The sequence below is a fragment of the Spea bombifrons genome, chromosome 5 (genome assembly GCF_027358695.1).
Source record: "Spea bombifrons isolate aSpeBom1 chromosome 5, aSpeBom1.2.pri, whole genome shotgun sequence".
In the NCBI taxonomy this organism is placed as follows: domain Eukaryota; kingdom Metazoa; phylum Chordata; class Amphibia; order Anura; family Pelobatidae; genus Spea; species Spea bombifrons.
In genome coordinates this window covers 37039501-37062745 of record NC_071091.1, presented here as the reverse complement: position 1 = coordinate 37062745, position 23245 = coordinate 37039501, and the positions used below count along the sequence as shown (strand labels likewise).

At 38.6% G+C, this 23245-nt stretch overlaps 1 protein-coding gene across 1 annotated transcript; it reads right to left on the bottom strand.

Moving 5' to 3' along the window:
• Positions 1 to 1383: 1383 nt before the first annotated feature.
• Positions 1384 to 13670, bottom strand: POU6F2 (POU class 6 homeobox 2). The gene is made up of 5 exons (XM_053467811.1): positions 13647 to 13670; positions 12931 to 13140; positions 8735 to 8903; positions 5409 to 5577; positions 1384 to 1937 (listed from the first exon to the last, which is right to left on the bottom strand). The coding sequence occupies exons 1-5, from the start codon at positions 13668 to 13670 to the stop codon at positions 1433 to 1435; spliced, it is 1077 nt and encodes a 358-aa protein (XP_053323786.1). The 3' UTR covers positions 1384 to 1432.
• Positions 13671 to 23245: the final 9575 nt, after the last annotated feature.

Here is a 23245-nt window from a genome sequence, read left to right as displayed (position 1 = left end):
GACATGCTTAACCATTAAATCAGCAATAGACTACTTGTCAAACGGTCGCTCGGTGGGTTAAACTGATTGAATGTAATAGAGTCCTTACAATAGTTGAAATTAGGCCACACAAATTCACTGGAACTGAACTTCACCTTCATCAGCATTTGTTAACTTTATTTTATGTTTATCAAATTTAATTAGGAGACTCGCCACAACCAGGTTGGAGTTTAATTCTTTCGTTTTGCTAAGGGATTCTGACTAATACAGATGTGTTTAGGTGTTGCATGCAGGGCATTTTAGTGAATGCTATATAATGTTGTTTAGATATTTTACCAAAATGCTGTAGAACATGGCTTTGACAACCCTACTGACATTGAAACCTTCACAAACATCCAGATATGTGAGTGACCACGTAAAAGAAGAATTTAACCATTTGTACAATTGTAACCATATAACATAGCAACCATGATGCAGCAAATTGTACATTTCCACCTTTCCACAAAGTACACATGATAGTATTGAAATAGGGAAACATAAAATAAGCTGGCTGCTAACAATAGTGAAAAATTTAAGTAAGGGAAAGAGTTTGAAACCCTCAACCTTCATTTGGTTTATGCATCTTGATCTGTTATTCATCATAACCTCTGGAATTTTCTTTGGCTAAGAGATTTTGGAAAGAAATCACAGAACCTTAACATGGATGCAGAACGTGGCGAAACTCGTTCACAATTTTTTTATAGCATAAAGAAACTGTGGTGGTTCACCATTAAAGATTGACACAAAATGCACCCTTCATTCTCCGCATGTGTTAAGAATCAACAGAATAATTATAAAGAACATATACATTTAAGTTTGGGACGAAAATAACATTTCAAAATAAAGATAAATAAATATACCCTCTAGGCAATGCTGTTTTACCAATTTTTACAATGGATGAAAATCCTATTTTTGTTCTCAATAACATGTACAAAATAAATAACCAGCAAATAAATATTTCATTTTTCTTACATTAGACAGCAAATATGTGAAAAACAACATTATACTTATTAAACAGATGATAGGCAATCTAGTTTTGCAATAACATGTTTCAGACTTTGGTTAATACAGAGGATTTCCCAGTGAATGAGCACTTGAGTCTACAATTCATCCTCCAGATGGCAGGCTTGTTTTTTCTGTAATCAGTTAAAAGATTTTCTTGGTTTTCAAACATGTTCTCATTGTCATATTATACTGAAAACATCATAGTTATTTGTTTTTTTTTGTGATTTCCATAAAAAAGTATTTTTTTCCATTTTAGGACTATTTCTAACACGGACACACATACACGCTAAGTGCTGTGCATTGTATTTGGAAAAGTTACGAATACATTAATAAATTGTTCATAAATTGTTCCGTCCATCAGTTTTTTTTTTACTTACAAGAGTGATGAACAGAGTTCATGCTGAGTGTTTTAAGAGTTTTCTTCCATTGAGTCCGTTAAAGACTCCATTGGGACTCCTGTGCCTGGTTCGTGTTGTTTTAAACGTTTAATTGTGTTCTTGAGAGCTTGTCGCTTATTACAGAACCAAACCCGAACCACTTCCCTGTCATAATTAAGCTTCTCAGCGATTTCTGTCATCTCTTGTCCAGAAGGGTGTGTATTCTTCTCAAAATGGCTGTTCAGTATCTCTAGGGCCTGTGGGGTGAATGAAGTGCGCCTCTTGCGCTTTTTTGAAGGTTCACTGCCGATAAATTCTGTCAGGTTCTGCATACCTGCTCGGTGGCGGGCCTCAGCCTCAGCCATCCACCTCTCAAGGACTGGCTTTATCTTCTGGGCACTTTTAGGAGTGATGTCCAGCTTTTCAAACCTGGCAGGATACAAAAGGCCAGGATTCAGTTTGGCTGTCAGACTGCTAGCTATATTGTTCTCTTGGGCTTCCTGTGGTAGGAAAAAGTGGCTTCTCAGGATGGTGTGTCTGAGGGGAAAATTGAAAAAGAAGAGTCTTACACTGATGCTCTGCCAGGGTGGGATACCCTGCCTGCCTGACTAATGGACTGGCAGAGGTAATTTACAATTAGTTTAATTTAGACTGACAAACTGCACTAAATAAAACATTACTCAACAGACATGCATGGTTTTATGGATGCAAGCATTCCTACATTATGACAGAACCCAAAGTAAGAAAAAAACAAGCAAGAAATAAAATGAAATGAATTATATGGCATAAGTCATCAGCTGTTTTTCTTCATGCAAATCTTCTATCCGGGTTATTTTTTAATTGTAGCATCTAAATACACGTTTAGGGTCTCTACTTATGTGAAGGGTGTGCTTAAAAAAACTTTATATCAGATGAATATATGCCCTTTGGCATTTGCATCCTTTTATTTGTTAAATATATGTCTTTTGTTTTATTTCACTGCATGAGTTAATTTGCATTGATATTAATATAGGTTTTGTGGCTACAAGGGGGGCATTTTCTCCCTCTGCTGCTTTGTACCGTGGCAGTGTATCCACACTTTATACTTTTAGTTTTTTGTTTGTTTAATTGTTTGTTTTGGCCATGTCGGGTGTGTGAGATTATCTATAGCCTGAGCCTGTCAATATTCGCGTCACGATTGGATAATTTTTCTGTTTCATTTTTTATAATTTTCATTAGTCTTGATGGGATGTTTTGGTTGGTTAAATATCCAACCAATAAAATAGCGTTGTCCTGGGTTTGATGTTACCAATATGTCGTCATGGATACTGAGCAGTTCCTTTTAGAAAGTGATATTGTGCTTTGACAAAACCATATCTGAATACTTCCCAGTAGTATAGTTTTAACTATTAAGTGTACCTTGATTGTATTGCAGTCAAATATGAGTTTGTGCCTGTATTGCTGTACAGTAAATATATTGCGCCAAACCAATATACCATTCGTATTATAGTTTTTAATTCAAAAATATATATTTTAAGAATATCCATTTGTAACTTAATTCATCCAAATAAACCAAATGTTGGTTTATTTAACAATCTAAAAGCTGGCTCCTCCATTTTTATATCTGATATTAAACTAGAATAGTATTAGTAAAGCTACAGAATGTTGCTTAGTGCAGAGACGTTTACGGTTAAACAGAATTCATTGCTTGAAGTTGCCAGTATCAAGCAGAGAAGCTGCAAGTATCAAGCAGAGAGGATTCTACAGATGCTTGGAGGTAGCAAATGTTAAGAGACACTTGGTTTCTCACTTGGAACAGTGAAAAAGAATATCCAGTGCTGTAGAAGCCAGTGTGACATCCACTATATCTAGGTTCCTATGCAACAACCATGCTGTACAAACATCTCTTTTAGCTATTAGCCGCACATGTTGAAGAGGCATAGAAACAGGGATAATGATGGCAGATAAGAACCAATCTTCTCACCCAAGCTGCCAATTTTCCTTAGAATCTGAAAGCTCTATTTGTATTTATTCTGCAGATATGTTTATGTATTTCTAGGCATTCAAGGAAAGCCTTGATTGTATTTGCCATTAACCATTACTACACGCAGGATGTTTTAGCACACTTTCTTTAAAATTGTAGAGCCTTTTATTAACTCAAAGCCTTTCAAATCAACCCCTTATCTTCTCTCTTCTTTCAAAAAAAATAAAATCCTGTGTGTGAAGTATGATATGCTGGTATGTAGTAGGTTTATAATGGAACCTTCTGAATTCCAGCATTAGGGAATGTTCCTAAATTGTCTGTAATATGAAATATATACTAAATGTCCAAGTTGCTCAGCACCCATGAAACTCACAGTTAAGGTACCCAGATCTGTCCATGCTTTGGCTTTGGTGAGATGGGTTGAAATCATCCAGTTTTTTTCTGGTGTAATAACAATGATTTTCAAGTTTTCAGAGCCCAGTCAACAAAATTGAGGATCAGTAAAACTGACATGATGAAAGAATTGTTTTTGCAGGGTTTAACCATTCTGTAATATGAACTATTTACCTAACGCAATATCTTCTTGTCCTATGAAGTATGTGTTCCATAGAGCAGATATATTACGTTTCCAAGTATTATGTATTAATTTTTGCAATGGGTATCGATTTAATAAATCTTATTACCAACAACAATTATATGTTGTTGTTTTTTTTTTCCCTTAAATGTTTCTAGCGTGCAACAAAGAAGTACAATTTAGATCATTGGTGCTCCTTATCCGAGCTGATTTTTCACTACATGATGTTTGGTATAACAATATACAAGTCAAGAAACAAATTTCCCAGCAGTGGTATCCTTGTATAGACTGAATAAAGGTTATTTTCTACAGGGAGGTATCTTATAAGAAAAAACAGTAGGGGATGCCATAGAAGTGAGAGGATCCTATGGAGCTTTTTGTATTTAACAACAATCAATGGGTTTTATGGAAAATCATTGAACAAAATGTGAGCTGCAAGCTCAGTACCCCATACCGATGTTATTTATAACCTTAGTCTTAAACGGCAGGAAAAGTACACTTCTGTTCTACGGGGAATACATTAAAAATATAAAAAGCGGATAAAAAGACACAGCATTTCATGGATCACCAAGAACAAAACCCACTTAAATTAGTTCAGTTTTGGTTTTTCAATTTCCATTGTGGAAGAGGGCACCATGGTCTCCCCAAACAATACTACCCTTTTTGCTAAATGATTTTGCTACAATCATTGCCATGATGTCAATGCTTGAAATAAATTTGCAAATTAAAAGCTTACTTAAAAAAATCCAAACTATTCTAGACAAAATTGTTACACTTCGTCTCAGTATCTTCTGCATCAAATCACTGTTTAGTTTAATAAATAATTTATCTTTTCATTGGAAACACAATCATTTGAAGTTAAATAATGTTGAAAACGGTTCACTATTTTTTTTATAGCTTCTACAGATATATGTTTATAAATATAATAAAGGTATACTGTTTTATTGTTACCGGACTAATCTGATTTTTTTTAACATGGGAAAATGTTAAAATTAGGTTTAACTGATAATGTGAAATAATGAATTAAAAGCCCTGATCTAGGAATTTTAAAGCATGCATTGAAAACTGAATCATGTACAACATGCAAATATAGAATTAAAAAAGTGCTGTTTTACCTGAAACTCCCCCAAAACTTCACATTAATTAACAGTAGTTAAATCACGTGCTTAATATATAGTATATGATATTTACAATAATGCACGTAGCTTCTGAATTTTCACTGATCTTTTGTTTCGCACTTTTACAAAATGTTTGTAACATGTTTTCAACTGGAGCAAAAATATAAGGAAGGGGGTTGGAGTGAAGTGTCCAATAAATGCTACTAGTATAATTATTTCTATGGCCTGAAACTTGTTATACAATATTACATAGCTATTGAATAGCTCTATAATGCAATGTGTCTTATAGGTTGTTTTATTTATTAATGTGAATGGTTTTGGGGTGACAGGTCCAATTTAACAGCATTGCTTACCTGCAGATGGCAGATTGACTATAGGCCGGGCCTTCTGTTGCACTTAATGCCTGCCCCACTTGAGTTTGTGTAAGTCCAAGGGATAGGCGGCGTATTTTAAAAGCTTTTGCAAATTCTCGTATTTCTTCCAGATTTACTCCATCCACCTCACCGCTGGCAGTCTGTGGGTCTATGAAACAAACAAACAAAAAATGTAACGGTAATTATATCAATATTTTTTAAAATGATAAGGGATAGGCATTACGCTTTGTGATGAAAATACGACCAAATCTACCACATACAAAATGACTCCATGACACCGGACAAAAACACAAAAATCCTCAAGATAGTAGTGGTCACTGACGTGTTTTGTCCATATTGTTGGACTAAGTCATAGGAGGAATATATTTTTAACTTTTAATCTTTGAATTCAGCAAAATAGGTTACTGCCACGCACAGTCCCTCACATTGCCATTCATTGTTAACAGGTACTATACCTTTATAATACCTTTTTTATTTTTAATTGAAATCATGACAAAATTTGTTTTATTAAATTTGTTAAAAATATTTTTTTTCTAAAATAAAACCTAATGCGTAAGATTACATTTGTCTGCTATGTGGAGCTGAATATTCAGGAAGGACATATTTTTCATTCCAAAAGGGCATATAATTGTAGAATCATACTAGGTGAAGAAGATTCCTTTGGTGCCAGATAATGCAGTCAATTTAAGTCTTATCAAGGGAAATGACACAGCAGCTGGAGGCCCAATTTTTTGCCGTTGATCCCTGACTGCAAAGCATATTCTGAAAACTAAAAGTGTTGTTGTTTTAATACAAAAAATGCAGTGACATTTAAAGTGGAGAAGTAACTAAAATGTATTTTGTCACCATTTTAATATATGTTTAATTACGAATTTCTGCCTAAATGAAATTCATAAATTCATAAATTAGGACAAAAACTGATCAACCAATGGGGAATATGAAGGCCAAGTGCTTTTTGCGATATATATATATGTTTGTGTAATTGTTTTTTGAGATATTAGGTTTAATAGTACAGGTCTGTTATAACATCTAGAAACTAATATGGTTAAAAAATTGGACACAATGAGTTCTGGGGTGGGTTTTCGGTGTCACTGAATATGTCGTTATTGAGGAATGTCAGCAACACCATTTAGCTTAGGAAAAGATTGCTGATCACCTCCTAAGCTCCTTTAAATCAGGCATACATATTATATATGGTGCACACTGATGCCCCAGGGAGGGGCCATATGGAGCCTCTGCTGCAGATTTTGGTGTTGCTGAATGCCTTGACATTGAGCATTAGTGCAACATCATTTAAGCAAAGAAGGTGACCTTAGATCACTTTCTCAGCTTATTTAATGCCATGATGTGCCTGGCACGTCATTGGTCGTTAAGGGGTTAACGTATGGTGGCATCTCTTGCATCTATCTCATTTATGTCCTCCCCTGGCTGCCTTTACTGAAATCAGGAAACATTTGTATGTAAACTTCTTGCACATGCTCAGTCACTGAAACAGCAGCCCATTATATGTGCATTAGCAAAAACATCAATGTTTGATTGTATATTTGTGATTGGCTGCTGCTTAATACAATTTCTTCACTGTCTTATTTTAATAACTAAAAAAATGCCTGTATAAATGAGGTAGGATTAAAATGCATGGCAGTGCATACAAATTGGACTCTGATATGTAATTAACATGAAAATATGGTTTACAAAAGCAACTTAATCAGGAGGAATATTCATCCACGAACAGGGACTTAAGATGATGCCTACTAGTGAGATAAATATAAAGTTGACATAATGCATTTATTTCTTATTTTATTAAGAAATACATGTATTAATAACTTCATATTTATACCACTGGTAAGGTCCAGTTTTCAAGCTCCATTGGCTATCTATGTTAGACTTGTGGATGGACACAGGAGGACATGTTATCTAGTTTGGCATGTTCATTGTTAAATCATACACAAACTATAAAGTACACTACACGTTTGCAAGTCTTTGTTTAAAAAAACACAACACAAATGTAATAAGATGATAATAGGCATCACACTTGCATAGGTTCTAATTCCACAAATGGGGGGGTGCTTATCTTGATTGCATGTGCCCTTCAAATTCTTGTATAATGTCTGCATTATTGTTCCTTAAAACTTTAGTTTATTCTGTCACCAATTTCACTTCAACATAATAAACGTATGGTAGGCCATTAAGCCATAGCATTTATATCTAGATTTATGAAAGACCAACTTGTGCAGGCAGTCCTTATTACATAAAATGTAATGGTTCTCACTGAATGATAAACAATATTGGTATTCAGGTATTTTTTTATATCTTTAGTTAGACACTAGTCTAATAGACTAAAGCTATCACATTTACAAGCTTTATGTGCTTGCATCAAAAAAGCTATTGATTTTGCATAACTTTCTATATGTTGCAACTCTTTGAAGTCACTCTTTAAAATTTTATTTGGAGGGTAAATGGAGCAGAACAATGGTAATTATATTAAATTTATAAGCATTGTGATGTACAAAACTGACAATGGAAGATTTGCAGAAGAAAATATTATACTTTAAACCAAAAATGAATAGCTCACCCAGTTTCATATAATGTCCTATCATACGCAGTGTTTTAACTTTAAAAAAGGTGATGTTCCACATACTCTAACAACGTGTATATTCTCCTAGGAGCGTCCTGGTTTTCGTTGTAAAGACCCAATTGGCCATGCAAGGTGGCTCTTCAGGTAAAGTGTATGTTTGGCCAAACCCTGGCCCTACTAACTCCCTGCATCTAGCAACACAACTCAACATAGGTGTCCTGATTTTGACACCTGAAATTTGGGGGATATCACTAAGGAATGGTTAATTCTAGCTTCTATTCATGTGAAAAAAGTGGAGGGTGCCCATAGACTGAAGCGCTTTGTATTCCAAAAAAGCTTTAGTATTAAAATTAATAATGTTGTTTAATGCATTTTCACCATATAAGAAACAAATTAAATAACAGATCCACTTACATGCACTCAATGTCCTAAGAACTACATTTAATATATTTGTATGTGGTATTGCAAATAAATTATTTTTATATTTTTTTCATAATTTGTTAATGGTAGGGTGGCAAAACAATGGCAATTTTATGCACACAAGATATGCTGTTATATTTAGACAAAAATAAAAACAAGAGGTAAGGAAAGAAAAACAGTTCATTCCTTTCATACATCAGTAACATTATATTATGATATTTTATTAAATGGGCAACAACCAAATCTTTTCGTAGAGCTTTTGGAAGTTTGTTATGCAAATTATATTTATCACTACAAGAAAAGAACTTACTGCTGACTAATTGTCCAACGCTCAAAGCTGAAGAGGAAGAAGATGAGGAAGAAGAAGAAGATGCTTGACGGACAGGACTTTGCGATAAAGATGCTTGGTTGTGAGCTAAGTGAAGAAGGTTGGCTTGTGATGTTGCCTGGCCTACTGGTGTTTGTGCTGGCTGATGAAGCTAAATTTCAAGAAAAAATGTTATATCAATGTAGGAAACAAATTTCAATATACATTTTGCATGTAAGTCATTTAGGTAAAAGATTAAGATAAAAAATAATTTAATATATATAACTCTAATTTCCACTCCTACCACAGTTTAGGGCTGGCAAACAGTTTGAAAGACACCTCACAAAACACACTTTGTATATCTTGTTATTGACACTAATGGCATGGCATTGTAAATTGCCTACCCATAAAAAAACAGTTTGAAACAAATCAATACTATTTTTTTTAATTTGCTGTGGCACATAAGAAATGTGGTTTTACTTGTTGTCAAAAACAAAAAATAGAAACCATTAAACAACATAAGACAGTGCCCCTTCTAGTAGAAAAGACAAATCATGGAGTAGAAATGGCAAAACACCCTTGGCTTTTAAGGTGTTAACTATACGTTATGTCAGACCAACTCACTCCTTAAGCTCATGTGTTGACCCTTCATTATATATAGTGACATCTGAATAAAACTGAACACTAATAGATGAACTACCTAAGCTGCAAGTGCATTTTTTTTAATAGGACCATGTTTGTTTTTACTTTTTATATTTCTACGTTTTAATCGATAGATATAAAGGGCATAGCATTGAGGGAAATTAGGAAAATGTGAGGGAAAATATTGGAAAATAGTTACCATAAGAGAATAGTTTGCGCTACAAACCTATATATGTACATTTAGAGGCCTTAGGACCCTGTAGGCCAAAATCCTGAGACTCCACCAACAAAAAATATTGGTTACTGGTGTTCTCTTAAGGATGATTTATATAAAAGAACATGCAGCTTTTGAAGATGACTTAAATGTGACTAAGCGTTAAATGATTATGCGACAACCTTAAACTTGTGGATGAAATAAAAGATTTATGATGTAGCCTTAACATTTTGTAAATGGAGCACTTGACTGCTTGTAGTTGCTTGAAAGCTGCCATAGACAAAACTGAAATTCACACACAATGTGGTCTGAAAAATATAGGGATAGCATTAGTGAATTACCTTTACAAAATGGCAGTAAAATGTCAATCATTTCTTTATGATTGTGTCTATTTGCACCTTCTCTAAATGTGAGCACCCACTGAGCAAAAATGACTGCTCCACAGCTTGGCTGGGCAGGCCAAGAAGAGAAAAATAATTGGAAGCTTTAATCCCCGTGAATCACATTTAGACACTGACAAATACAAGTATTCTTTTTCCTGTGCTTTTAAAGGGGAAGTATTTTTTTCTGTTTTTTCTTACTCCAGCCTATGTACGGTAGGCTGCATGCACATTTTGTTTCTAAATTTGTTTTCGATATATGTTTTAAATACAATTAATACTGCTACTAAGGCTTTATCCCGCTGTAGCATACCCCCAAACATTTCAGGTGTCCAAAACCTGAAAGCCTTTGGTAGGAGGCAGGATAGAGATGGTGTCCGAGTGGGACCACCCACCTATCTTACCTGTCTGACAAGCAGTCATTAACGCAGACCTCTATCAATTTAACAGCGCAGTGAGACAATCAGGGGAGACCAGGGGATCTCTAGGACAACTAAATACAATTTTACATGTAACGCATTAGCAAGAGACATTTTAAAAATGTTAAAGATAACATAGGCAGGTTTATGCAATGGTGATTATTGGGATGACTAGATGTCTCTTAAATCAAGACTGGAGTGGGGTCGACAGGACCGACCAGTCCATGACATAAGTGCAGCCGACTGCTGGACATGATAGGCTGCATGCCATGTTTTTTTGCTCACACAGTGTGCGCCCGGGAACATCCAGCCAGTGTAGGGGTCCACAATGTGTATGGAGCGGGGGGCCAGTCCGGGCCTTGGTGCAATCTATTTCAAAAATCTGCTTTTTTCTAATAATGCACTTGGCTTAGTGAGCGGGCAGTATTAGGCATTTTGGTGGGTGGGATTAAAGGCAAAGCTAGCCTCAGGCAGCTTGTACAGATGTGGGATTTGCACAGAGTTGCAGCTCCTATTCTGTGAAGGCTTTCTATTAAATGTTGGTATACTGCCATGGGAATTACTGACATTGGTCAATAATGTTGTGAAATAAGCCCTAGCTCACAGTAGACATTCAAATTCAGTGGGGCAAAGGTTAAAGTTTTGTGAAGCCAGATCAAGTTGTTCCACTTCGATCCTAATCCTGTATGAACCTCACTTTGTGCACATTAACAATGTCCAGATAAAACAGAAAGGGGGCCTACCCGGAATCATATTTAATGTAATTGTACGCCGTAGCATTACAGTGTCCCTTTACTAGAAGCAAATAGCTGAACCGGAGCCACGAAAAACACCTATTAATCTTTTCTCAGGGAAGGGGAACCTTCTTATGCCCTCTCGCACACAAACCCACACCCATTGGGACTGGGATTAATTATCCCTGCCTCAGTCTTGACACCTTCCCATGCTCTCTGGGATGAAAGTTTTTAACAAATGCTAACCTTTGGGAAGGAATCCATGTTGTCATTTAAAGACATCTGTTGATGATCCCTTTGGCGTATATATACTTAAATTACTCCTATTATAGTCAATGGAGAATGCAATGTCTCTTTAATCACTTGAGGCTGCTGGTGCACGGGCATGGCAGTTTAAAGTCAAGCTTAACATCAAAAGCACAAAACTGATGTTCTTGAATATACAAAAACACTATGCACAAAAGCAATTTCACTTTAAATAAAAATTGCATTTAATGAGAATGCATTTTCTTTGTATATTAGATGGATCATTAGAAATGTGTGTCTTGTTTATAGTCTTATTAAGTTCCAAGACCTCATTTTCTTTGGGTGTAACTGAATGAGTTAATTGATAGAAAAAAAAGTTCTGCACTTATAATGACAAAGGCAAGAATGCCCCCCCCCATACCTAACATACAGAAACAACTAGACTTAGCTCTACTACAAAGAACTGCTGGCTTTGGTGCAAAGCCATGCAGTGTGACTTCTTTTGGACTTTGATGAATGAAAGCCAGTCTTTTCAGCAGTACTCAGCATGAACAAGAATTCATTTATTATTAGAAAAATGCAAAGCCAATAACCTGTAAACAGCTATCTTCATGACTACCTAACAGGTACTGTATTAGTTACTATATTCTGTATAAAGATTTTACATGTCTCATCGCCTACTTAATGATGCTTTGAGTAATTTTCCACAAGCAGTGGGATCATACCACTAAACATATATGATAAGACCAATCACCGTTATTATTAAAGAAAAACAAAAACATCAATTTCAAATTCAATCATATAGCTGTGCTTTTTTGTAGCCGGTCTCCAAATACATATACAAGAATAAAATATATGATCAGCAAGATCATTTAACCCCACTGCTCTAAAGCTAAAAACAGGATTGCATGTGAACTCCACTATACATGACAAAAGAATCCTCATGATTACAATTTAACTATTACTATTAAATCACTATATCATTTTACAGCGAGCAGCTTTGTTTATTAGGGCAGAAATTGATATTACATTTATATTGCTACATAATGTTGTTGTTTATAGAAGAGCTTCATGCATAATGTTACACAATAACACAACAACACACATAGTGTGTTAAAGCTATGTGAGTTTGTGTGGGCACGGGACCAGCATATGGCTCACGCTGCCACGTTTAAAAGGAAAGGGATGAGAAGCAGAGCTGTCTCAAAACTACCTCTTTCCTTTTGTTATTTTGGTCCCACCAACTTCCTGCAAATATTTATTCCTGATAAATATTTACACACGTGACAAAAGGTATCTAAGGTGTAGCTAAATACAATGTAAATATATACCTTTATGCCTATACTATATATGTTGCACATGGTTTATAACAAGAAAAATATTGACCATATTACCCAGCGGAATAGCCCAATCAGCATGGTTAATCTGCTGACCTATTATGATAGGAACTTTACGGGAGAATCGTTTTTGATGCATAACATCTATTGTATTCTAAACATGTGTTACTTTTTTAGGTTCCATGAACCATTCCATTGGTGAATTTGACCTAAAACAAGAAGATTACCTGTTGTCCAGGTTTGAGGGGTGACAGTGTTATTCCCTGGGTGTTGATCACTGGGAGAATCTGATTCCCTATCACGGTGGCAATGATTTGACCCTGGGCATTGGTTAGCAGTTGTGGAGTTATTGGCTGTACTTGAAGTCCCTGAGCTCCTCCTCCTCCAGCTTGATTTGATGACAAGGCATTTGGCATGAGGGGAATGGTCCCAATAATCTGCATAGAGAAAGAAAATGTGTTTTTTTTCTTAATGATATTTCATGTCACTAAATACATCTCAACGTTTCAAAAGAACAAAGAGTGGCATTTGTTTTAGAGGAAATGGTGATAAGACTCTGCAACCTATTAATAATATAACTTTGTTATACATTTAGGAGAATGATACAAAATATTGTTTATTTACACATTGTCAAGACTTTTAGGGTTGTAGAACATTGTGATGCACTCAAACTCACCAAACACAGGGACATAAGGGGAGGAAAAAAGGGACTGTCCTTACTAAAGATGTACACTTGCAAAGTGCACTATATACAAGAATGTTTTTTGTTAATTGTACATTATTTTTTTAATGATTACCATACCTGAGAACTCTCCGGGTTTCACCCGGAGTTTGCCGGGTGAGCGCTGCTCATCCGGTTCTCCGGGTCAAAACCTGAATCCTCCAGGTCTTGACATGCCCCGCTCCCCGCCCATTTTTTCCTGTAAATATGAGTGTTTCCCACCGTCGTCAGCGGTGCTGGCCTCATCCTGATGAGAAGTTCCCAGGTATTACATGCCAATCTTGAAAATGGAAGTAAAACTTCCTAGGTTCCTCAGAATTATCAAGTCCTTTAACCATTTTTGTTTACTTATGGGGCCTGTCCTAGACTAAACGGCACAACGAAGAACACTCTATGGTGCCCTCCAATTTTAGATAGAATTAAGGTTTTACATTTATTGCGTGTTTTTCAAATTTAATTTATAAAACCTGTTTTGGCTTTTTAGTCTTGCCTAAACACCGTTGTGAATTATTATGGTTGACGAACACTGAAATACAGACACAAGCACAACATGTTCTGAGATCTTAGAAAGGGGGGCCATAAGGAGGATATTTGTACAATGTACATGTATTTGTGCACCCTCTAAGGCAGTCTTCTCCTAGTAAAGCTTCCTACGGAATGTCACTACTTCATACCTCTTCCAAGAAAGAATATGTCACTGTCTAGCAACCTAATGATTGAGGGACCCCAAGCAGCTGCCTGGGATGCCTGGTACTGTGAGAGGCCTTGCTTACTTACTACCTGCCATCCAGCTATTCTCTGTTGTTGCTGGAGGTTTAGCCAATTTTGCTGATTGCTTGTGTCACCCCTTAAGGGTGGTTATTATTGGAAGACCCTCCCTGTTTCTTCCTGCCACTGAACTATCCTAGCTGTTGCACCATTATCTTAACAGCTGATCATATAAAGTCTACATAGTTTGCTGAACCCTTTAGGTTCTCATGGGTAAAGTAATTAAAGATTTTGTTTAGTTTTCCATTACTAACAAATATTTTTTTAAGTATTTTTTTCCCTGTTACCAAGCATTTCAAAAAACCTCACTGCAGTTTAAATTGATAGAAAAAATATTTTAATAAAATGTTTTTATTGTTTTTATTCACAGTTAGGGTAAATGTACTCACCTAATTGTTAAACTTTACATATTATGAAATCAGCAAAGTAACATTCCAATATTTTTGCACATAAAACTTTATTTATTAGTAAGTACCTTACATTGTGTGGCATAATGGTACATTGAATCTAAATTAAGAAGACACAGACTACAACCTCAATGTATGTTAGCCAGTTATGTCCAGCACACCAGCACTAAAGTAGAACCAGACAGACAACCTAATGGCTAAAAATATTGAACACCTACAGAAGCCACCTGTGGATAGAGGTAGAATTGCTTTAAAAAAGTATCAGTTACTATCCCAACTTCTTCAGAAAGAAGTCAAGATGCCAACAGGTTGGCCATATTCACAGTGGCGTATTTACCTCAGTGCTGTCCAAGGCCTAAAAGAGGGCAGTGATTCCAGCCACCCCTCCATACCTTTTATTTCATCCTATGGAGGCTGTGTCGGCTTGACGGTATTCCATAGTATAAATGGACCAGTTGGGAAGACCGGAGATCTCCCTTATAACCAGCCCATTGAGCAGCAGCGCATCAGGGCGATCTGACTCTTGGTTTTGTATGTGGCATTGTCGCCCCCCTAGGCCTAGGCTAGAATACATTGCTACACATACTTAAAAATTAGAATTGATATATAAAAGTATCAGGATAAAGTAGAAAGATAAGCTGGGGGTACTGACACATCCAGATCAAAAGGTGACAGAGCTCTGGCTTCTCCCCCCATCACTACACAGTATCATTCAACCGTTTTTGACAGGTTTATGTATATAAATAGCATGTCAGTAAGAAAAGCTTCTTCATTCAATATTTAACAAGTAAAGAGGATTATTGCCTACAAAGCAAGTTGTGTTCATCATCATATCATTCAAGAGTAATTGAATATAGATGTGGCCTTTCTGAAAGCCAAATTATATACATGTCAACAGGCTATACTACACACTTTGTATTCTTTCATAGAAGGTGCCATTGCCATGTAAGCAACTCTTCTCTACATTTGGCAAATTTGCCAAAAATTTTAGGGAAAAATATTTTCTATATAATACCATATATCACTTAATACTAGCAGACATTCGAAAAAAAAATATCTCTCGGTGATAAAAGAAATAATATATTATAAATTTTAATTCCCTTACAAGGAAAACAATCTAATTTTAAAAATCAATTTATATTATGCCTCATATACAGCAGACAAAAAATAATAGCATTTTCCATTTTAATAAAGAAGTTAAACTTTTTTTCTACACAGGAAATAAAGCTATTATTTCAGAGGAATCTTCGTATTATCAGAACCAGTACATCATTGAGCCCCTGAGTAAAAACTTGTGGGAAAGTGACTGGTTTATAGCAATTAATAAACGCTGTTGTCTATGATAATATATTGTGTGTTTATAAACCATGACTGTTTGCTTATTTAGTACTTCAGTTAAGAATTCTATTTGTTCAGTCTCTTGGGGTAGGTCATAACCAGGACTCTTGGGGCAGGGTTCTAGGTCATGTCCCGCTCTGATTTCGCATCCATTTTTGGAAGCAGAAGGGGCATTGCCACCAACCGGCTCAATAGTTTTCCTCACCTTGTGGTGCCTTGAGAAGATGCCCTTCTTGACGACCTTGTATTTATACACTCAAACAGAATACAGCTCTAGTTTGGGTGTAGTTTTGGAATCCTTATATTTTCCTAGCAATGCTATTGTTATTGTCTTACACAACAACTGGATAATCCTGTTTCCAGACAGGTATTTGTAAGAGGGGCATATCACAATTAAAAGCAAAGTGCCTTTCACTACACATACATTTTAGACCTATAAGTGCTTCTGCAGAACATACAACTGACACCTAAATTTGTTTTAATAGTGAAGAATATAAAAGCACAAATGTAGAAGTACATAAATATCTTTGACATATTTCCTTTAAGTTGTGAAGTTGAAGAATTGTCAGTGCATTCATTAGATGTATTTTTACCTTGACCCAGGGCAGAGCCCATAGTGGCCCCCTCCGTGGATTTCATCATCATTGCTCAGTGTCGGGGTATATCATATCCTGGAGGCCTGTTTCTTACAGATGTGTAGCATCTTTTACTGCCTACTATGGAGGCTGTTTCAGCACAGTCATCCATGGTTTAGATGAGCTGGCTGGTAAGATCAGAGATTAACCTTGTAGCCAGCCCATTGATAAGAAGCACACCAGAGTACAAAAAAAAATCCGGCGCACCAGAGTTAAAAAAAAGTACAGCAGATAAGTTTATTTCAATGTATACAAAAATGAGATCTAGAGATCATAATCTAAAACTAGAGAGTCAGATAATTAGACGTAAAGGAGATAAACTTCACTGAGAGGGTGGTATATAGTAAGTGGAGCAGCCTTCCATCATAGGCAATAGAGGCTAAAACTATGAGGGAATTTAGGTAAATTATTTTTTTACTGGAACAGATCAACAAAAACGAAAGGAAAAGGAAGTAAAATAAAAGGGGAAATTAGCATCAGTGGTATAGACAATAATAGTTACAAGAACAAGAGAAGCACAAAAAAGGGCACAGTTGTAGTGCTGCACCACCTTACATAACATTAAGAAAATGCGGTGTGGAGCATTGTGGAGTTGAAAGTAAACAGCAATCAAACTAGACCCACATGCTGCCAAAATCTCCCGCTACCACGGCCCAAAAAAACCCCCAAAAAACAACACATACACACATGAAGGAAGGGGGAAGGGAAGGTGGAGGGCAGTAGGGAAAGGGGGCTAGTGAGGAATTAGGTTTAAGAGGGGAGAAAGAAAAGGGTGGTGGAGGGGGGAGAGTGAGTGGTAGACGTGAGAGAGAAGAAGAAGAGTGTGGATCAGAACAGGAAAAGAAATGTTACAAGCCTCGGGTGTGAGAGGGCCCAGAGCTTAAGAGATCTGAGATTTACTGTCTAAGGAGCTCCGCCAGGACCGCAGAGGATTGGAAGGCCAACCAGGGAGCCCAGACTCCTGTGTATGCTACCATCCTGTCAGAGGACAAGTGGATCAATTCTTTCATCACCCTTATCTTCTCCACCCAATGGCTTAGGGAAGGGGTCTCAGGACGCTTCCAGTGGGACAATGGGACAAGGCAACACGCAGCATTAAGAAGGTGCCATATAACTGAGCGTTTCATAGACCCTAAAGATCTTTCAGAATGAAGGAGACCAAGACACGGGGAAAGGCAGGATGGACTGTCCCGTCACTTCCTCCAAGCAGCGAAAAACACTAATCCAAAAGGGCTGTAGTCGACTACAGCCCACCAGATATGTAGGTAAGCGCCAGTTTTCACACCACGCCTCCAGCTGGTCGGATCCCTCCTCATGGCGAAACAGCCACAGGAGTTCTATACCACAGAGATAACAGCTTGTAAGCGAGACAATGGAGCATTTATGCATCAAGATGTAAACCTTCTCCCATTGGTGGTCCGAGAGGGTTTCCCCGAGAGCAGTCTCCCAGGTTCCCATAAATGATGGAGGAACAGAGGAGTCTCCCGACAGAAACATGTGATACATAATAGAAATCCCACCCTTGGGCAAAGTCTCCCGCTTAGTGAGCTGCTCAAACGGTGTTATGTTCCTTGTGATATTATGTTTACCCGGACGCGAGGTAACGTAGCGTGTATTTTGGGTGTAAAGGAAGCGCTGTATCATGGTGTACCTAGTGGTGGGAGCAGCCCGTTCAAAAGGAAAAGGTGCAGCACCGTCCCACACATCCGACAGAGTCAAGTCAGGGGGCATATCAAAAGATTCAAGAAACCCCCTTTCCATCCCCAGGACAAAATCCGGGTTACCTGCAATAGGAGTCAGTGGGGACGGGAAGGAGGAGAAAGCCCCCCTGATCTGCCTGCAACGCCACACCGCCAAAGAGCCACACACAAAGGGGTTCGAACAAAGCGGGAGCTGGAAAGCTCCAGGCTGTAGCCCCGTGCTGTACGGGAAGGAAGCCTTAAGCGCCCGAGCCTCAGCAGGGGACAAAGAGACATCCAGGATCTCAGATTTATCTGTATTGATCTTTAAGTTAGAAAGAAAACCATAGATCCACAATTCCTCATGTATATGCGGAAGAGAAACGATGGGCTGCGATACCGCAAAGAGCAAATAGTCTGCATACACGGAAACTTTAAGCGGGCGACCAGAACAGGCCAGACCATGAACGTTGTGATTGATCCTGACCGCTTGCAGGAAAGGCCCATGTGCAATGGTGAACATGAGGGGAGAGAGGGGACACCCCTGACGCGTACCATTTTGAATTGGAAAGGAGTCCATGAGTGCCCCGTTCAAACGAATACAGTGAGATTATCCAATGGAGCCAATAGCGGCCGAAACCCAGGAGCATAAAGTCCCAAGCAACCCTGTCGAACGCCTTTTCCACGTTGGTGGACAAGAGAATTTTCTGGCCAGTCACTTGGGCGAGATGTATGGTGTTCAGAGCCTTGAAAGTCCCATCACACCCCTCCCTCCCCGTAATAAAGTCTGACTGGTCTGGGTCAGTGGCGACTCTAGAAACAATATATAGGGGGGGCACACAAGATACCACAGTCAAACTGGGGGGGCATTCATAATTTCCAAAAGTAATGTGCTATGGAATTATACTTTTGTTACTGGGCTAAAATAATACTTGATCATTCAACATGGGAAGCCTGAAGCCACAAATGAGTGCGACTTATCCTTGAAATAAATATTATAACACAATAAATAACTTTTCCACTAAATTATTTCAGGGCCTTGAACGTTTTGTCCCCTGAAGTCACTACAACTTCAGGAGGGCATTTTATCTCTGGATAAATATAAATTAAATAATTCCTACTGTAAGTTAAGTGCCAGGAACAGATGACCAAACACACACACACCAACACAGGCTCTGTCACACCAACACCCAGACACACACCAGGACAGGCTCTGTCACACCGACACCCAGACACACACCAGGACAGGCTCTGCCACACAGACACCCAAACACATCAGGACAGGCTCTGCCACACTGACACCCAAGCACACACCCTAGGACGGGCTCTGCCACACTGACAACTGAACGCACACACCAGGACAGGCTCTGCCACACCAACACCTATACACACACACCCGAGGACAGGCTCTGCTACACCGATAACCAAAAACACACAAACAGCAGGACACAATCTACGTCACAGACGTCTACATCAGGATGGATTTTTCACACTGCATTGTTGTTTATACCCCCTTAGTGTTTTTGCCCCTTGTGTATTGATGCCCCTGCTGCCCATATATATTAATATTAGCCCCAGTTGCCAATAGCAGGTATAGATCAACACATTAACACACAAACCAAGCTTTGCATGTATAGATCAACTGAAATTCACTTGTGATCTCAGCACTGAATGTATATATCAAATAAACAGAATCAGACATACAAATCCTGTATTTGCAGGTATACAATAATAATATATGAAACGTAGCATTGCAGGTATAGATCAAATAAATACATGGAAACAGCATTGCAGGTATTAATAAGACATACAAACACTGTATTTGCAGGTACACATAAATAATGTATGGAAATATATAGATATGGATCTACAGAATAACACAAAAACCCAGCTTTGCAGGTATAGATCAATTGGAATTCACATAAAAACACGGCATTAAAAGGTATATTTAAAATCCCCAGAATTACCCACACCCCAAAGCCAGCCCTGGCATCCACACTGCCCACAGCAATCACACTCCAATCATGCCAGGTCAGCCAGTACATGCTGGTACAGGGTGGCTGTAAGTGATGTGTAGACCCCATACTGCTGGCAGCATCAATACACAAGGGGGGGGGCAGCTAGCTAGTTTTCAGCATGTACTGGCTGACTTGGCATGATAGGAGTGTGATTACTAACAGCAATCAAAGTCCCATCATGCCTAGGTTCCAGCACTTACACATCCAACCAGTAAATCCTGGAACCTAGGCATGATGGGACTGTGATTGCTGTTAGCAATCACACTCCTATCATGCCAAGTCAGCCAGTACATGCTGGTACAGGGTGGCTGTGATGTGCAGACCCCATACTGCTGGCAGCATCAATACACAATGGGGGCAGCTAGCCAGGTTTCAGCATGTACTGGCTGACTTGGCATGATAGGAGTGTGATTGCTAACAGCAATCACAGTCCCATCATGCCTAGGTTCCAGCACTTACACACACTCATTCATTCATATACTCATTCAAACACCCTCCCCACCCCCTTACCTGCACTGCAGCTCCTCGATGACTTCGGCAAGACTTCAGCAGGGGGCGCGGCCTCCCTCTGCGTTCTCTGCTAGCTTCCGCTTCCTGTATGCAGCACAGAAGACCCTCCCATAGGTAAGTAGCAGGGCTCGTGGTGCAGCCCGAGTAAGATCGGTTGCCTTGGCTGCCGATCTTACGCGGGCCACACCCTCTCTCTCCTCCACATAAAAAAAAAATAATAATAAAAAAAAGACGGGATTTAAAGTCGCATTGCGACTTTATTCCAAATTCGGCAGGGGGGCAACAGGGGGGGCAAGGATTAACCTAGGGGGGGCAATTGCCCCCCCTTGCCCCCCTGTAGCGACGCCACTGGTCTGGGTGTATCAGAGATCCCAAGACCAGTTGGAGCCTAGTTGCCAATGCGAAATATTTCAGATCAGTGTACAGAAGGGAGATGGGTCTTTAGCTCTGGCATAATAATGGATCTTTACCTTCTTTAGGCAACATACATATCGTCGCCATCAGCAAGTGGGGATGTAAGTATTCCCCCTGTCGTATAGTGTTGAGGAAAGTTGTGAAAGGGAGTCTGTAGCTACTCCCAAAAGACCCGGTAATAACGAAAGGGCAACCCATCTGGGCTTTCTGGATGTCATTGCAGCCAACACTTCCTCAACTGTGATTTCGAGTTCCAGCTCTTCCGATTGGTCCCCAGCGAGCTTGCGGCTCACATGCGTCTCCGGTTACCGATGAGGGAACTCAGACGATCGCCTGTGTAGTCACATTGAAGATTGTATAAGGAGCTACAGTAACGACAAAAGGAATCAGCGATATCTGTAGAGCAAGAAGTTAGGCCATGAGGCGTCTTGATTCTACTTATGTAGAGCGATTGTTGGTTAGCCCGCAGCGTCCTCGCTAACAAGCAACTTTTGTTGCCATGTTCATAAAAAAGAGCCCTAGTGCGTAGAAAAGACCTCTGCATGTCATAATTAAGCAGCATGCTCAGGCATCGCCGCAGCTCAATCAATTCCAGGTACATGTGCTCATCGCATGTACGTTTGTGGAGCAACTCCACGGTTGCAATGCGCTGTGTGAGGTCCAAAATCTCTTGCGATCTCAGTCGTTTTAAATGAGAGGCCTTTCTGATAAAGATCCCCCCCAAACAGTGCATTTGTGAGCCTCCCAAGTGGGTGAGTGACCCACTTCTGAGCCTGCATTTTCCTGAAAAAAGTGTGTCAGTTGCTCGGTGACTTCCCAAACCAGGTAATAATACCACAATAGGGATTCATTTAGAAGCCAAGATGTGGTATTTGGCCTATACAGGTGGGCCTGAAGATGCAAGGTGACCGGGGAGCGATCCGAAATTAATGCTGCGCCGATGGAGCACAGTGCATGGGATAGACATTTGGCTGAATCTAAGATGAGACTAATGAAGGGTTGAGTTCTTATATCAGGACAAATGGGCAAATTAGATGAGCCAATTGGTTATCTGATGCCAAATATTATGTTTCTATAAAATTGTATGTCATCTAAATGAATAAATTATGTTTCACTGTGTTTAGCCATAAATGTTCAGAAAAGTTTTGTTTTGTGAATTTTAAGACAGAGTTTAGCTCTGTGAGTGTGATGTTAAGCAGAAAACTCTGCATCTCAAACACATTGATTCTGTTTTAGCTTTAATTGTATGCTGACATTCACAGGCACTTCAGGATTATCAACATTATTGAAAGTCAGTAACTGAAATCTTAGAACAAATGAAAATTCAACAAATTGACTTAAAGATCTTGATATCAAATGCCGTGCCAATTAACATTCTACGCATTAGGCTGCCCAATAAGGTTTCAGGGTTTTTTTTTTTTTTTTAACTATTATGTTTTAGACAATACACTAATTATTATTATGTTAGAAGCAGAATACTAGAAGCCACAAAAAGAGGAATGTGGAAATTGTAAATTCAAATTGTGAAATGTGTTTTGATGTACTACTGTAGAATTCTCTAGAATGTATCTGTACCTTATAAAACAGATCAAACTACTCCCCTTCAAAAGACAACTAAAATGTTAAGGGGCAGGTGCTTAAACAGCACATATTCTCCACAATTCTGTGTGATGCATCTCAAATCCACCCTCTACGCACCCATTGTTACTCTACTGCATTTTGTAATATTATTATCATGTTGCAAAAGACATCATGACATACATCCCTGCAGTCCCAGTTTTCATGGGACAGTCCTGATTTGGGATCAATGTCCTTCTCTCCCAGTGTCCTGCTTTTGCTTGCAGTGGGTTGGGGAGATCCTCTAGTCTCCCCTGTATGTCCCTAGGAGGTGAAAAAGTAATGAAGATCTGTTGCAGCAGAGACCTCAATTGCAGCTCCCACATGGCCTCTGTGCGGCACTAGGTGGCTAATCAGGTAAGGCAGCCCTTCTCCCATCTGAGACTGACCTTCCCCTCCTCCTGCGACATTGGTGTGGAGCCTGGATCCCAGCTA

Coding starts and splice junctions, on each gene's coding strand:
- POU6F2 (XM_053467811.1), bottom strand. CDS start 13,670: ATGAGGCCAGCACCGCTGACGACG. Junction 13,141..13,646: donor GGCCAGCACCGCTGACGACG/GTGGGAAACACT, acceptor TTCTCTATGCAG/ATTATTGGGACCATTCCCCT. Junction 8,904..12,930: donor CCCTCAAACCTGGACAACAG/GTAATCTTCTTG, acceptor CTTGAAATTTAG/CTTCATCAGCCAGCACAAAC.